Source organism: Meriones unguiculatus, chromosome 17 (assembly GCF_030254825.1).
Source record: "Meriones unguiculatus strain TT.TT164.6M chromosome 17, Bangor_MerUng_6.1, whole genome shotgun sequence".
Lineage (NCBI taxonomy): Eukaryota > Metazoa > Chordata > Mammalia > Rodentia > Muridae > Meriones > Meriones unguiculatus.
The window spans coordinates 4,278,932-4,294,228 of record NC_083364.1 but is presented as its reverse complement, the minus strand read 5'-3'; the positions used below and the strand labels follow the sequence as shown (position 1 = coordinate 4,294,228).

The 15,297-nt window shown below is 45.5% G+C and overlaps 1 protein-coding gene across 3 annotated transcripts in view; it reads right to left on the bottom strand.

The window, feature by feature from the left end:
* Positions 1-15,297, bottom strand: part of Myo1f (myosin IF) — a 52,734-nt gene that overhangs the window by 11,381 nt on the left and 26,056 nt on the right. For 2 of the 3 annotated variants that reach the window (XM_060370934.1, XM_021652871.2), the window contains exons 11-19: positions 13,155-13,235; positions 12,953-13,039; positions 11,499-11,585; positions 10,934-11,101; positions 9,391-9,476; positions 6,952-7,033; positions 5,168-5,274; positions 4,183-4,281; positions 3,939-4,083 (exon numbers count right to left, since the gene is read on the bottom strand). In XM_060370934.1, the coding sequence (XP_060226917.1) occupies positions 3,939-4,083; positions 4,183-4,281; positions 5,168-5,274; positions 6,952-7,033; positions 9,391-9,476; positions 10,934-11,101; positions 11,499-11,585; positions 12,953-13,039; positions 13,155-13,235 (942 nt within the window). The remainder of the gene's footprint in view (positions 1-3,938; positions 4,084-4,182; positions 4,282-5,167; positions 5,275-6,951; positions 7,034-9,390; positions 9,477-10,933; positions 11,102-11,498; positions 11,586-12,952; positions 13,040-13,154; positions 13,236-15,297) is intronic. The other variant, XM_021652873.2, reaches the window with a different exon arrangement.

Below are 15,297 nucleotides of genomic sequence, written 5' to 3'. Positions count from 1 at the left end.
AGAGATGGCTCTGTGGTTTAAAACACTGGCTGCTCTTCCAAAAGCAAAACACCAATGCATATAAAATAAAAATAAATAAATCACTAAAAAAAAAAACAATCACAATATTGCTAAGAGCTCTGCTGCAACCTCAAACTAGCGATCAATGCATCTTGGTTTATAGATGCATCCCTCCAACCCCTGCCTTCATCCTTACATTCTTTTCCTGTGTCTGTGTTCAAATTTCTCTCCCCAAACTGGGAAGTGCAGTATGTTGGCACATAGTTGTATTCCCAGTCCCTGAGAAATGGAGGAAGAAGAGTCAGGAGTTCAAGGCCAGCCTTAGCTGCACAGTGAGTTTGAGACTACCCTGAACTATAAGAGATTCTGCTTCATCCTAATAACAAAATTCAAATCAAGTTCAGTGGTGAAGTGTGTGCTTAGTGTGGTGAGGCCTTGGGTTCGTTCTATCCCAGCAACACACACACAAACACACACACACCCTACCTAGACTTGGACTGATCCTAGTATAGATGCATTTGGGGGGTAAGAATTAGGTGGTATTTTGTTTGTTTGTTTTTGTCTTTTGTGTTTTATATTACACAGTCTTTCCATATTCTTCCCATTTTTTCTTTTTAAAGCTTTAAAGTTGCATTTGTATGCCTCTGTGTGTACATGTTTGTGTTTATATGTTGCTGTGATGAATTCATGGCAGCTAAAGGACAACTTTCTACAGTCAGTTCTCACCTTCTGCTGTGTGGGTGCCAGGGGTCAAATTCAGATGTCAAGCTTGGCAAAAGCCCTTATTCTCTGAGACATCTCAGCAGCCCTGTGTTTAAATTTAGTCTTTTTTTCTCTACCTTTATTTTTATTTTTTCAAGATTTATTTACTTTTAAATTTATTTTTTTTTCATTTTTAATTTTATGTGTTTTGGTGTTTTGTCTACATGAATATCTGGGCAGAAGAGGGAATTATTAGATCATCTGGAACTGAAGGTATGGATGTTTGTGAGCCAGCACTTGGTCCTCTAAAGGGAAGCAAGTGCTCTTAACTGTGGAGCCATCTTTCCAGCCCATCTACCTTTGTTTCTCTCCTTTAATTTTCCTGAAATTCTTTTCATCTGAGTCAGTCCCCTGCCTCCCTCCCCATAAAAATATTTAGTTTTGGAGCCTGAGAGACAATTCAAAGCTTAAGAGCACGGCTGCTTTTCCAGAGGGTTTGATTCCCAGCACCCACATGGTGGCTCACAACTGTCTGTAACTCCAGTTACAGGGGATATGATGCCCTCTTCTGCCTTCCACAGGCATTGCAGATACATGGAACATAGACACACAGGCAAATCAACCGCATACATAAAATAAAAGAAATAAAATCTTTTAAAATTTGTATTTGTTTGTTTATTTGAGACAGACTCTATCCAAATGGTTCTGGCTGCCCTGGAACTCACAGTGTACACCAGGCTGGCCTCAAACTCACAGAGAACCTCCTGCTTCTGCCTCCTGAGAGGTGGGATTAAAGCGCTGTGCCACAAAACCCAGCTGGTGCATATCTTTAATTCAGCATACAGGTGGATCTCTGTGAATTTGAGACCAGTCTGTTGTATGGAGCAAGTTCCAGGCCACCCAGGGTTATAAACCGAGACCCTGTCAAAAACAAAAAGCTTAACAAATAATTTAGTCTCTGTTTTTCTCCCCATTTTGATAAAAACTGACTACTAATTTGTCATGTGTTAATTGTTCCCACCTAGATTCCCAAAATCAAAATCTGTACACTAAAAGTTTGTCACAAATTTTTTAGAGACAGGGTCTCTCCTAAACTGGTCTGGAACTCACACCCTATTTCCTCAGCCTCCTGAGTGTTGGCATACAGTCATGAGCCACCACACCTGACCTCAGACTTTAATTTTCTTATATAGCTTTGCCAGATGGGCGGAGTTGGCAGAGTGTTTGCCCAGTATTCACAACATTCTGGGTTCCATCCCCAGCACCACATCAAAACCAAAAGCAAAACCAAAACAAAAAATATCTGTGGCTGTGGTGTTACACTCCCTTAGCCCCAGGTGTGAGGTGGTAATTGGAGGAATCAAAGTTTAAAGATTTTCAGGGAGATGGCAGCCAGCCTGGATTTCGTGGGAGTCTGTCTTAAGAAAAAGAAAGCTTTGGCCTACCTGGTGTTATTTTATGTATTTTTTTCTACTGTGTATCAATTTTTCAAGGGTTAGTTTCTTTTAGAAACTTTGCCCGCAAGAAATTAGGAAGTGGGATTCTTATCCTCTCTCTTCCATCCTCTCATTCTTTCTTCCTTTACTCTTTGTTACCGTTCCTGTCTCCCTTGTTTTTTAAATTGTGCTTTATTAAGAATTATTATTATTATTATTTTTTTGCCGTATGTTTTCATGCACACCAGAAGAGGGAATCAGATTCCATTATAGATGGTTGTGAGCCACCATGTGGTGGCTGGGAATTTAACTCAGGACCGCTGGAAGAACAGCCAGTGCTTTTGACCTCTGAGCTCTTTCTCCAGCCCCTGGCTCCTTTCTTACCTGTTACAACTAAATTGCCCTAGGTATAGTTTTACACACTTGCATCTTTGTTCTGTGCTAAACCTTTCTTTTCCCCTTCCTTCTTTCCTTCCTCTCTCTCTCAGCCTTTTCCTTCTTTTCCAAGGTCTCACTCTGTAGCATAGTCTGGTCTGGAACTCACAGTGATCTTCCTGCTTCAACCCCCTAGTGCTGGGATTACAGGCATAAGATGCCACAACAGGCTGTGTGATAATAGTTTCTGTCAGTAATAATTTTTTTTATGGTGCTGGGGAATGAAATCCAGGGCTGTTTAGGCTAGGCAAGGGCTCCATCATTGAGCAACAACCCCAACCCCTCTCTGGGGGGGTTCTAGGCATGTGCTCTACCACTAACTTACCTTATCAGTCCCTTACTAGAAGATTCTAGGCAGAAATTCTAACTGTTGAGGAATTAATTTCTGTCTAATACATAAATATATAGCTATAGAATATATCTAATAATATACATGTCTATCTGTCTGTCTGTCTATATCAGAGAAGAGGAGAAGAAGCAGAACAGGTGATAGAAGAGCCGAGGGGATGAGCAAAGGAATGAAGAAGGACAAGGGATCTCTGGATAAATGTTGGTTCTTTATTTCACCCCAGGGGCATTGTCACATTATACTATGTAGTTTTTCTCTCCCTGACCTGGTCCCCAAGAACTGGGCAGAAAACAGGGCCTACATGCTTATGTCACAGACACTGTGTACACAACTTCCTTCCTGCTTTGTTTAATTCTCATTTTAGTCCTGGAGGATGGCTCTTACTTTGTCCCCTTTCCATATGGGAAAACTGAGCATTGGAGAAGTGACAAAGCCTGGTCAAGATCACGTGGTAGTGGCCTGAATTATCCAAATCTCCCCCCCCCCCCACCTAGTTAGGGTCTTGCTATGTAGGTCTAGGCTAGCTTTAACTCGTGAGCCTCCTGCCTCTGCCTCTGAAAGGCTGGGATTATAGGTGTTGTGCACTACCAGACACTACATGTGCACTCTGTCTGTCTGTCTGTCTGTCTCTGTCTCTGGTGCTGGGGTTTGCTCTGTCACTAAGCTGAATCTCCAAGACCAACCTCAACCCTCCCCGTTCCCTGTCCCCTTTCCTCTTCCCTCTTCATTTTCTTATGTTTTTCATCCTTTAAAAATGTGTGTGTACATTATGTGAATGTGTTTGTCTTTCTGTGTGTATGTGTTTGCGTGAATGTGGATGTAATGTGTGACTGTGTGCGTGTGTGTGAAGCAATGTGGTGCAGGAGTCCCACGGTGATCAGGTAAAGGTTAGAGAAGGACAAGTTTGTAGAATGGTTCTCTCCATCCACCTTTATGTTTGCTGAGTTGTGTATCAGGCACTTTTACCGGCTGAACCACCTCACTGGCTCCCATCCCTCTCTCTCATACACACTTACCGACTCTGGGTTCTTAACAAAGACTTTGGTACTTCCCATCTGGTACTGATCTGGCTCCATGTTAACAGCACAAAGCAGGTGCTGGACACCCTTGCGTTCATCTCCACGCCACCGTGGCCATGTCTCAGGTGTCAGAATGGCATACCTGAAGGCAGAGGGCATTGAGGGTGTGTGGGGATTTGGAGCAAGATCACTGGTTGGCCATAGGGGAGGCAGTCAAGGCAAGGGGATATGGGTGCCTCACCTCTGCAAGAACTTGGAGAACTGTCGACGATAAGCAAAGCCTGCCCTTCGTACTCTGATGTTCTCCCTCAGGCCCAGGTACTCCACCTGGTGCTTCACCCTGTGGAAGTGAGGTGGCCAGAGGCCCAGAAAGTGGGAACTGCCCAAAGCAGTCTAGGGCATCAGGCCTGGATTTGTGGTGGGGATATCTTATGGGTTGGTCGGTCAGTCAGTCTGTCTATCTATCTATCTGTCTGTCTGTCTGTCTGTATGTATGTCTGTCTGTCTATCTGTCACGTATCTACATATACTTATCTATTTATTGTTTACATAATCTGCCTATTTGTAGGTTTATCTATCTGTCTATGGCCAATGTCTCTCTAAAACTTAGGTTTCCCTTGAAACCTAACTGCCTCTACCTCCCAAGGCTGAGAATAAACACGAGAGTCATCATGCTTAGCTTGGGGGTTGTTTAGATGGTGAGTTTTGAGTCCTGAGGGATTTCTCAGTCTAGGAACCAAATCTTGGACTGAGCTATGAGGGGAAGCCTTTGGGCTCAGTGTGGAGGTTGGTTCTAGGATCAGCTCTGGAATTTAGGTTTGAGAAATTGGGTTTGGATTATCTCACATTCAGTCTGTGACTTTGAGGCCACAGAGGTTTTTCATTTTTAACTTTATGCTTGTGCGCATGCGTGCATGCGTGCATGTGTGTGTGAGGGGTGGGGGAGGTATGTCATTGAATAAATGTGGTGGTCAGAAGACAACTTTCAGGTGTTGGCTCTCACCTTCCACTGTCTGAAGCCCAGGGATTGAACTCAGATCATCAGGTTTGGCAGCACCTTTACCTGCTGGGCCATATCATTGATCCTCTAGAAGATTCTAAGGTGGACTTAGAGTCCAGTCTGGAGTGGTCCTAAAGTTGGTGCTTTGTCTGTGAGTCAAATGTAAATGGCTGGTCCAAGGAGTTTCTAGATCTGGTGGGGGACGTGAAGAGAATGGTCAGTTCACCTGCTCTCCTCCCAGTCCCGGGGCCGCTTGGTCTCGTTGGGTTTGATGCAGCGGATGTAGTGGGGTGTGCACTTCTTCAGTGTGGACACCAGGTCATTGGCTTGTTTCTGAGTCAGAGGGAAAGGCAGGAGTGAGGAAGACTTGAAGATGGGTCTCCTGGCTCTCCCCATTTAAGAAACAAACTCATCCAAGATGTGGAGAGGCTGACTGGGTGAGCCACAGGTGTGAATAACTCTCTTAGCTCTCATTATGAGGGCTGACATTGTATATCTACCCAAATCTTTGTAGTTTTCTGTTTGTTTGTTTGTTTTGAAATAGGGTTTTTCTGTGTAACAGCCCTGGCTGTCCTGGAACTGATTAAAGGTGTGAGCCACCACACCCACTGACCTACCCAACTCTTAAATCCCAAACTTGTGTCTGCCACACTTACCACATAGCTTAACACATAATAAGTACTTAGGAGATGTTTTATGACTGAGTAATAGAAAAAAACAGAACAACCCACTGCCCAGATTTCTTTAGCCTATCTTCAAGGGGACAGTGACTTTGAAAATAAGAAATGTGTGTGTGTGTGTGTGTGTGTGTGTGTGTGTGTGTGTAAGAGAGGGGTGGGAAGAGGGAGAGAGAAGGATGGAGGGAGAAATAAAGGGAGGAAGGAAGAGATGGAGGGAGGTGAGGTGGTCAGGCTTGGTTGGATTCCTGGGTTTTGCATTTCAATTATTTGGGGAAAGTTGTGGGGCTGGGTGAGAAGACTTGGAAAGTGACATGAGACATTCAAGTTCAAATTTTGTTTGTGATCTGTGTTAGTGACTGCCCCCTTCTGACCCTTGGCCTCTCCATCTGCCAAATGGGACTAAACTAACTCCCTTGTATGTTTGAGGATCATGCATCTGCGACCATCACAAAGTCCTTAACGAAAGGTTTTAAGCGTGGGCTTAGTAACTGTGGGATCCCATGCTCACTGCAGCATTATTCACCTTCAATAGAAGGTAGACCCAATCAGAAAGGAGGACATTCTGATACAGGCTCCAACACTGATGGACCTTGAGGACATTATGTGAGTGACATTAACCAGGCATGTTCTGGGTATGCCATTCACAGGAGGTCCTTAAAACCATCAGATCTGTATGGACAGTAACTAAGAGGCAGTGGGGGTAGTTTTGAATGGGGACAGTTTGAATGTGAAAACATGAGAAAGTTTGGAGATGGCTGCACAACACCACGAACAGAGCCAATGTCATTGAGCTGCACACTTACAGTGGGTAAGATAACTCATTCCATGGCATGTATTTGTATTTACCCTTTTAGAAGAAGTGGTCTGGAAAGCGTAGCACAATGACAGTGTGCATGCTTCGCATGCGCAAGACCTTGGGCTCCATCTCCAAACTCAGGAAGGAAGAAAGGACAAAAGGAAGGGAAGATGGAGGGAAGGAAAGAAAGAAAGGGGGAGGGATGGCAGAGAGGGGAAAGAGAAGGGAAGGGAAGCAGGGATGGAAGAAAGGGGAGAAGAGAACTGAAAAAAAGAGAGGAGGGATGGAGGCAGGGAGGGGAAAAGGGAAAGGAAAATGAAGGGAGAGAAGGAAGAAAAGGAAGAAAGGACAGATGGATCAAACTTTGTTTCATCTTCCTAAACCTGGAGCTTAAGGAAGACCTTAGAGGCCAAAGGGTGCCACAGATTGTGAGAACCTGAGGGATAGGGAACAGACAGACACTGGAACAAGGAGAGAAAGAGTTTGGATAGGTGGAACTTGCCTTTCCTTTCCCCTTCCCGCCTCCAGGCCCACCTTGATCTTGGAGCCAGCAGTACTGGGGCGACCCTTCTTGTCTACATTCAGCTTCTCAGGAAAGAGCATCCGTAGAAAGGCCCTAGGCAGGAGGGAGGAATGGATGGGAATGCAGACGGACCCTGGGACACCCTTCTGTCAGCAGGGCTGTAGGGACTGTGTCAGTGCTAAGGGGCAAAGTGGGCACCTCTGAATGTGAGGTTGGCAACATCTTTTGGGTCTCTTGATTTATCTACACTTTTTAGTCTTACTCTATGATAATAGCAAGCCACACAGTACAGAGTTAAATTAAACAGAAACTTGTGCAAACTGAGGGTACACATTTGTCATCCCAGCACTCAAGGGGTGGAGGTAGAAGGACCAGAAGTTCAAGTTCATCCTAAGCTACATAGTGGGTTCAAAGCCAGCCTGGGTTATATGAGACATTTTGTTTTGTTTTAAAATACAAGGTCTTTCTACATAGCCCTGGCTCTCCTGGAACTCACCAGGCTGGCTTCGAACTCAGAGAGACATGCTTGCCTTTGCCTCCTGAGCACTGGGATTAAAAGCATGCACCACCATGCATTGCATGAAAGAGATCTTGTCTTAAAATAACAACAACAAACAAGGGCTGGGATATGGCTTGATAGGTGGTTGCCTTGCATGAACACAGCCCTGGGTTCTACCTTCAGCACCATATATGTCAAGCATAGCCATGAATGCCAATAGTCGAGTACTGAGGAGGTAGAGGCCTAATGATCAGAGCCCTTGTTACATAGTGAGTTGGAGATCAGCCTAGGCTGCCCAAGACCCTCTCTAAAAACAATCCAACCCCAATAAATAAACAAAGAAAAATATATCAATTGAGAAAGTATCTTGGCAACAGAGGCATGTCTCCTCAAGCAGCCATCCTACATACGTATACAAAGAAATGTGCACAACAGTCAGGAGTACTGGCGCATTCCTTTAATCCCATCCCGACGCAGGTGTAGCTCTGTGAGTTTGAGAACAACCTGGTCTATATAGCAACTCCAGCCCAGTCAGAGATACATAGCAAGACCTTGTCTCAACAAAACAAAGCCAAAAAACAAACCCAAAATAAGCCTCCCCCAAAGAAAGATGCACAGGGGCTGGGGAGCTGGCTCAGCTGGTAAAATTTGCTATGTAAACATGAAGACCTGAGTTCAAGCTACAGAATTCATTTCTTGTTTCTTTCTTTTTTTTCATGACAGAGTTTCTCTGTATAGACTTGGATGTCCTGGACTCACTTTGTAGACCAGGCTGGCCTTGATCTCACAGAAATCCACCTGCCTCTGCCTTTTAGGTGCACCATTGCTCCTGGCTTCATTTCTTGTATGTTAGACTGGTGCATGCTGATTAAAGAACCTTAAATGCATGTTCCCCTCTTTGCTTATTGGTTTATTATACAAGGTCTTTGTGTGAGTGCATTTGAATGGAAGTCAAAAGACAATCTTTGAATGTTCCCTGCCTTTTCAACTTGAGACTGAGTCTCTTCATAAGCCAGGCAGAGAGTCAGGAGATACTGCTGTCTTCAGATACCATTTAGCCATAGGCCTGTTTGACTGTCAATGCTTACATCAGCATGTTCAGCTTACGTGGGACCTGGGGACCCAAACTCAAGGCTGATCTGTTCTTTAAACTTGTACAACAATTGCTTTACTTACAGAGCTCTCTCCCCTGTCTTGTTTATATATTTTGAAAGACAGGGTCTCCAGTAGCTCAGGCTCAAACACAATATATAGTACATACATCTCTCCAAGTGATGGGATGGCAAGTGTATGGTATCACACCTGGTTTTCTGTGATACTGGAGAATAGAATCAAGGATTTTCTGCACATTAGGGAAGAAATCTCCCAACTGAGGTACACCCAAGCACCTCTCCTTTTGAGGAGGGTTTCATGAGGCCTAAGTTGGTCCTGAATTCATTGTATAGTTGAGAATGACCTCCCGTGTCCACCTCCTGAGTGCACAGCCGTGTTCTGTTTATACTGTACTAGGGAGGGAATCCAGGGCTTGCCTAGCATACCAACGGAGCTATGTCCTCAGCCCTGTACTGTGTTTTCACTTTACTTAAACGGCAACTGTCAGACACTTGACTGTTGGGATTGCAGGGAGGTACTATGGATAAGACATGAAAGGAACTGAACTCTAGAGCTTCCCCCGGGGAGGGACCCAGAGTCAGATCAGGGTGTGTTCTCTTCTATGTCCTGGGAGTTGCTCCTCCCCTTTTTCTGTTTTAGAACTGTCCCCACACTCTAGGGAAGCACTCATCACTGAGTTATACCCTCAGTCTTCACCATTTTCGATCAGAGCTGTGTCTTGGCTACACGACGATGGCAACAAAGTCCATAGCATGTCCAAGTTCTGGAGAAGATACAGTAGTTCCCAGGCCTCCATCCCTCTGCGGGTTCTGCCCAAAGGCCATACAAGACTACTCACTGGTCACTGGACTGCATCAGTTCTATAAGGTCAGAGAACAGTACATCTCGATTCCTCTCACAGAAGCCACTGATGTCATAGGAGACCTGGGGGGAGACAGCACTGAGAGTCAATAAGGAGCAAACAGTTTCTCGTGTGTCAGGGCAGGTGGCCAGAGATGCTGTGGGGCCTATTCAGGGTCAAGAAGACTTAGGGATATGCACAGTTAGAAGAAATCTGTGATTCAGATAGTAGGTTATGCTCTGTTGTTTGGGGCCTGGCTCTCCAGCAGTCTGATGTTCAATTGACGCTGGAAGATGAAGGCTGGGGTTGGAGGTAAGGGGAGATGCCCAGGTCAAGGGTCAGGGAGAGGTGGGAAGTTAAAGGCCAAACTTGAGGCCTGTAATTAGTACAGGTCCCTGGATGCTGCTGGTGAGTCCTGAAGTGGAAGTTGGCTGTCTTTCTCAATGACTCTTCACATTGTTTTTGAGAGAGGGGTTCTCTCACTGAGTCTAGAGCTTGCTGATTAGCTATATTGGCTGGCCAATAAGTCCCAGAAATCCCCTGTCTCCAGGCTGACAGTGCTGGTACAAGCCACCGTGTCTGACTTCTTATGTGGGCGCTGGGCATCTGGATTCAGGTCCTCATGCGTATACTTTACTGATCTATCTTCTTAGCTCCAGAATTGTTTTGTTCGTTTGTTTTTGAGATAGGGTCTCACTGTATAGCCCTGACTGGCCTGGAACTTGCTTTGTAGACCAGTGTGGCTGCCCTGAACTCTGCCTCTGCTTCTGGAATGCTGGAGTTAGCGGCTGGCCTCAAACTCCCTATCTTGCCAAGGATGGCCCTGAACCTCTGCTCTTTTGGTTTCCACTTCCCAAGAGCTGGGATTATACATGTGTGTGGCTATCGTGGGCCAGGGGGTGCTTTGATGTCTTGGCGGTAGATTTTTGGGGAATGGGGCTTCAGTCAGGAAAGTGGGCTGGGGTTGCTATTTTAAGTGGGATCTTTTAGCTGTCTTGCTCCTCCTGGCTTTGGCAGTCTTGGCTGAAGAACACAGAAAATACCTCTGAGGACATCTAGCAATATTTGCTACCCCTGCTGAGGTCGAGGGAACAGCCAGGAAACTCTTGGGAAGGTGGCAATAGCTTGGCCCAGAAACTAGGGGATTCCTGTAGCTGCAGGAAGGGGTGAGGTAGATAGGCTCCAGCCCATTTTGTTTGTAACAGATCTGGGGAACTGGTGGTCAGGTTTATGTCAGAGGATTATAGCTCACATTGAACACTGGGGTGTGTGTGCGCCAGCATAGAACTGAGTTGTCCCCGTTGGGTTTCATCTTTTTTTGTCTGTTAGGAGCTGCCTTGCTAATTGGGTAATTAGAGGCTATCGTGTTTCTGCAGCCCTGGCTGAGGTGGGAAAGTCTTGTGGGCCACTGGGACGATCCCTGGTTCTGGTCAGCAGGGGGCACTCTGGAGGAGACACTTCGTCGAAGAGTAGGAAGTTTGCAACCTGGACTGAGCTTTGTGAGGAGGCGCCCGCCCAGAAGGGAGTTAGCTCTACGCACTTTGCCTGCATAGTGATGGATGACAAATCCCGCGCTCCAGCTGTTGAAGTGCTCGTGGGTGCCCACTGCCCCTTGTAGCTTTTGCAACAGCGTCTGGTCTGCGCCGCCGCCGGTGGCATGCATCGTGGCGCACACGTCGTCTAGCACGCTCATGATGCCTGGGGGGTTCTGAGAGGGGCAGAGGTCGGGCTCAGCCTAGCTGGGATCCTCCCTGAGTAAGCTGGGGCTCACTAAATACAAGCTCAAATGTGATGGCTTTTGCTGCCTCCCCGACCCCCTCCCCAGTCATTCCTCTCCTTCCCATTCCTCGCAGGAATCCAATTCCTGTAGGGAATCCATGTCTCTTTTCCTTCTCGACCCTGGTATCGCTTGGAGGGATCTCCATGACTCTGAAAATGTTACCTATTGGAATGCTTGTTGAGTAAATGAAAGAAAAGTGAACAGGTAAGCAGAATAACCAATGGATGGGGTGGCTCCCTAGGATATCATAAATCCTTTCCAAGTACACTAGCTTAGCACTGGAGACTGGTGAGACCACCCCTCCTAAAGGCAGCCCAGTCCTCACCAGCTTGTTTTCGATGAGGTCACACACGACTTTGTTGTTGAAGTATTCGATGGGGGTCCAGCGGATGCCCTCTTGCACATACTCCTCCTGCGGGTGGGGTGCAGATAAGACAGTGTTGAGCCCCCTCCCCAATCTCATCACTTATCCTCGGGAGGATAGCCCTGTCTCTGGTCCCCACTGATCTACAGCCAGCAGGAGTTGTAAATAAATATTCCAGTGCTCTCATTCCTTTGCTAGGATCAACTCTGTGCTTTGTGACACATCTTTCAGGACCCAGCAGACTCGGGAACAGTTTCAAACATAAACTGCTCAGTAAAACCCTATTTGAGCTTTGGGTTCTTTCTGTTTTTTTGAGACAGGTCTCAATAGCCAGGCTGCCCTTGATGACCGTGGCTCGGCTCCACCTCCCGACTGCTGAGATGACAGCTGTGTGCCATCACATCTGGTTTATGTGATGGTGGGTGAAGCAAGCCATTCTACTCACTGGGCTACATCCCTAGCCTCTGCTCTTTTAACATTTATTTTAAATCACTTTTTCATTGTCTTTGCTTTGTACAATCACCTCCAAAATTAACTATTTGCCCCCTGCCAGTCTGCATTTAAGACAGGGGCAAAATCAAAGTAGATTTTATTTTCTTTTTCAGATGCTGGGGTTGGAACCCACCAAGCCAGACTACTCTACTGCTGAGCTGTATACTCGAGAGTCCTTGGCAGAGCTTTCTATGTTAGCCCTAGCTCTCTACTCATGAGTCAAACAGTACCTGGCACAAAGCAGTTGCTCAAACAACTTTTTTTCCCCTACTTTTCTTTTTTGTTGTTGTTTTCTTTCTTTCTTTCTTCTTTCCTTTCTTTCTCTCTCTCTTTCCTCGAGATAGTTTCTCTATATAGTCCTGGCTGTCCTAGAACGATCTATGTAGACCAGGCTGGCCTTGAACTTACAGAGATCCACCTGCCTCTGCCTTCTGAGTGAGTGCTGGGATTGAAGGTGTTTTCTACTACATCCAGCTCTATTTTTTTCAAGATGGATTCTCACTACACAGTCCTGCCTGAGTGCTGAGATTACAGACATGTACCATCATGCCACTCTGCCTCCTTATCCTATCCCAAGCTGGCCTCAAACTTCCTATGTAGCCAAAGATGATCCTGAACTCCTGCTTTTACCTCCTGATGCACCACCATGTCCATTTATGCAGCTGGGGATGGAACTCAAGGTTTCATGCATGCTAGGCAAGTGTTCTCTGCCAACTAACTGATATTTCTAGCCTCCCTTTTGTTTTTGTAAATTGATTATGATTATTTGTTTTTGTAATTGATTGATTTTGTTATTGTAACAGGAAACCAACTCAACATGGTGAGCAGAGAGAGGTGAAAATGGATTTGCGCGGGAGTCCCCAGTGGGTTAGTGGTCCTTACGCTTGAAGCCCGATTTTCTGTCACTTGGCTGCCCTGCCCACCTGCTCTGCCTTCAGGGTGAGCTCAATAAAAATCTGTTGCAGTTTTTCGTTGACGAAGTTGATGCAGAACTGCTCAAAGCCATTTTTCTGTGGAGGAAAGGAAAGAGCCTTTCTGTAAGTGGGCTGTGCTGAAGTCCCTGGCAAACATTTCGGGAGCCCAGGGTGACAGACAGAAGAGGGTTGAGGGGATCCAGGGCCAAACCTGGAAGATCTCAAAGCCATAGATGTCCAGCACACCGATGCTGTACTCTTCCTGAGGCTTCTGCATAGCACGGTTGATAGCCTATAGGCAGTGGAGACAGGGCCAGTGGGCACATGGCCAAACCCATGCCATTGGTCACCACCCTCTTGTTATGCTTTGAAACTGCTTTACCCCCTAATTTGTGTGTGTGTGCATGTGCATGCACATATACATGTGTGTGTGCATGGAGACTGGAGGAGGGTACTAGGTTCCTTTTTAAAAATAATTTATTTAACTTTGTTTTATGTGCATTAGTGTGATGGTGTCAAATTCCTTGAAATTGGCATTACAGACAGTTGTGAGCTGCCATGTGGGTGCTGGGTCCTTTGGAAGAGCAGACAGTGTCTTAACCACTGGGCCATCTCACCAGCCCATACTGGGTTCCTTATATCACTTCCACATTATTCCTTTGAGGTAGGGTCTCTCCTTGAGCACGGGGTTGGGCTGACAGCCAGCAATCCCAGTGGCCCTCTCCGCTCCACTCCCTCATAGCACGGGGTTGCCTTTAGGTGAGCACACACCTGGCTTATTACTTCATACTGGGGTCAAATCTCATTTTCTCACAGTTGTGCATCAAGTGCTTTCAAGCCATCAGGTCACCTACCCATCTTCCTTGATATATTTTTACATTTAATTGTGTGTGTGTGTTTGTGTGTTTGTGTGTGTGTGCATGCGTGTGGAAGTCTGAGGACAACTTTAGGCATTGGTTGTCTATTTTTATCTTGTGGGTTGTGGGGACAGAATTCAGAATGTCAGGCTCAGCACCAGATGCCTTCACTTAGGCCATCTTGTTAACTCCCATGCTGTGGTTTTTAGCTAATTTTGTGGCTCTGTCTCCTCTCAACAACTTTTCTGTAGTCTTTCAACCCCCATCTGAAAACCCAAGTGTTGCAGTATTGCAGTTCTTGACTCCAGAGCCAGATCTTGCCACTGTGCCTCCATTTTATCATTTCTAAAATGGATCAATAGCTGGACACAGTGGCTAGTATCTCAGCATTCACGAAGCTGAGGTAGGAAGATTGCTGTGAGCTTCCAGGCCAGCCTGGGCTACAGTATGTGTTCCAGGCTATGCTGGGATATAGAGCAGGATCTCATCTTAACATTAAGTAATTGAGGGGCTGGGGATGGCTCAGTGGCTGTGAGTGCTTCCTGCTCTCTTCTGAAGGACCCAGTAGCCATGTCTGATGTTCACAGCCACCTGACATGACAGCCCCAGGGAAGCTGATGTACCCTGTGGGTCGCTGTGAGCACCTGCACACATGTGACACACACTTGCACAAGTCCATCCTGGATTATTGGAGACCCTGTCTCAAACACACATGCACACACACACACACACACACACACACACACACAATTTGTAATAGCAAATACTAGGGACTAGGCATGTGGCTCAGTGATAGGGTGCTTTGTATAGTACACATTAATCCCTGGGCTCCATTTCTACTACAACAAATTAAATTAATTATTAAAAAGCACTGTAGTATGGTTAGCTGTAATTGGAAATGTTTGAACACAGAAGCGTTTTGTATTTCAGTTATAAGAATATTCTAGGGCTGGAGAGATGGCTCAAAGGTCGTGAGTTCAATTCCCAGCAACCACATGGTGGTTCAAAACCATCTATAATAAGATCTGGTGCCCTCTTCTGGTATGCAGGCACACATGCAAGCAGAACACTGTATGTATAGTAAATAAATATTTTTAAAAATAATATGCTAAAAAATAAAATAATTTAAAAAAGAATGTACTATATCTTGAACATAAGATCCAAGTTTTTTTGTTTATTTATTTGTTTGAGATAGGTTCTTTCTACGTAGTCCTGGCCGAACTGGAACTAAGCTGTAAACTGTAAACTAAGCTGCCCTCAAACGTACAGAAATCTGCCTACTTTTGCCTTCTGAGTGATGGTATTAAAGACACATGTCATCATGCCCAGCAAGACTCAAATTTATACATGAAATTCACTTATATTTCATATCTAGTTTATGTGCGACTTTTAGTGCACACAATTGTTTTTTTGCTTTAGAGATTTGTTTAAAGATGACTTGCTACTTCTATGTTATCTGTGTGGGTATTTTGCCTATCTGAGTATCTGCGAACCATG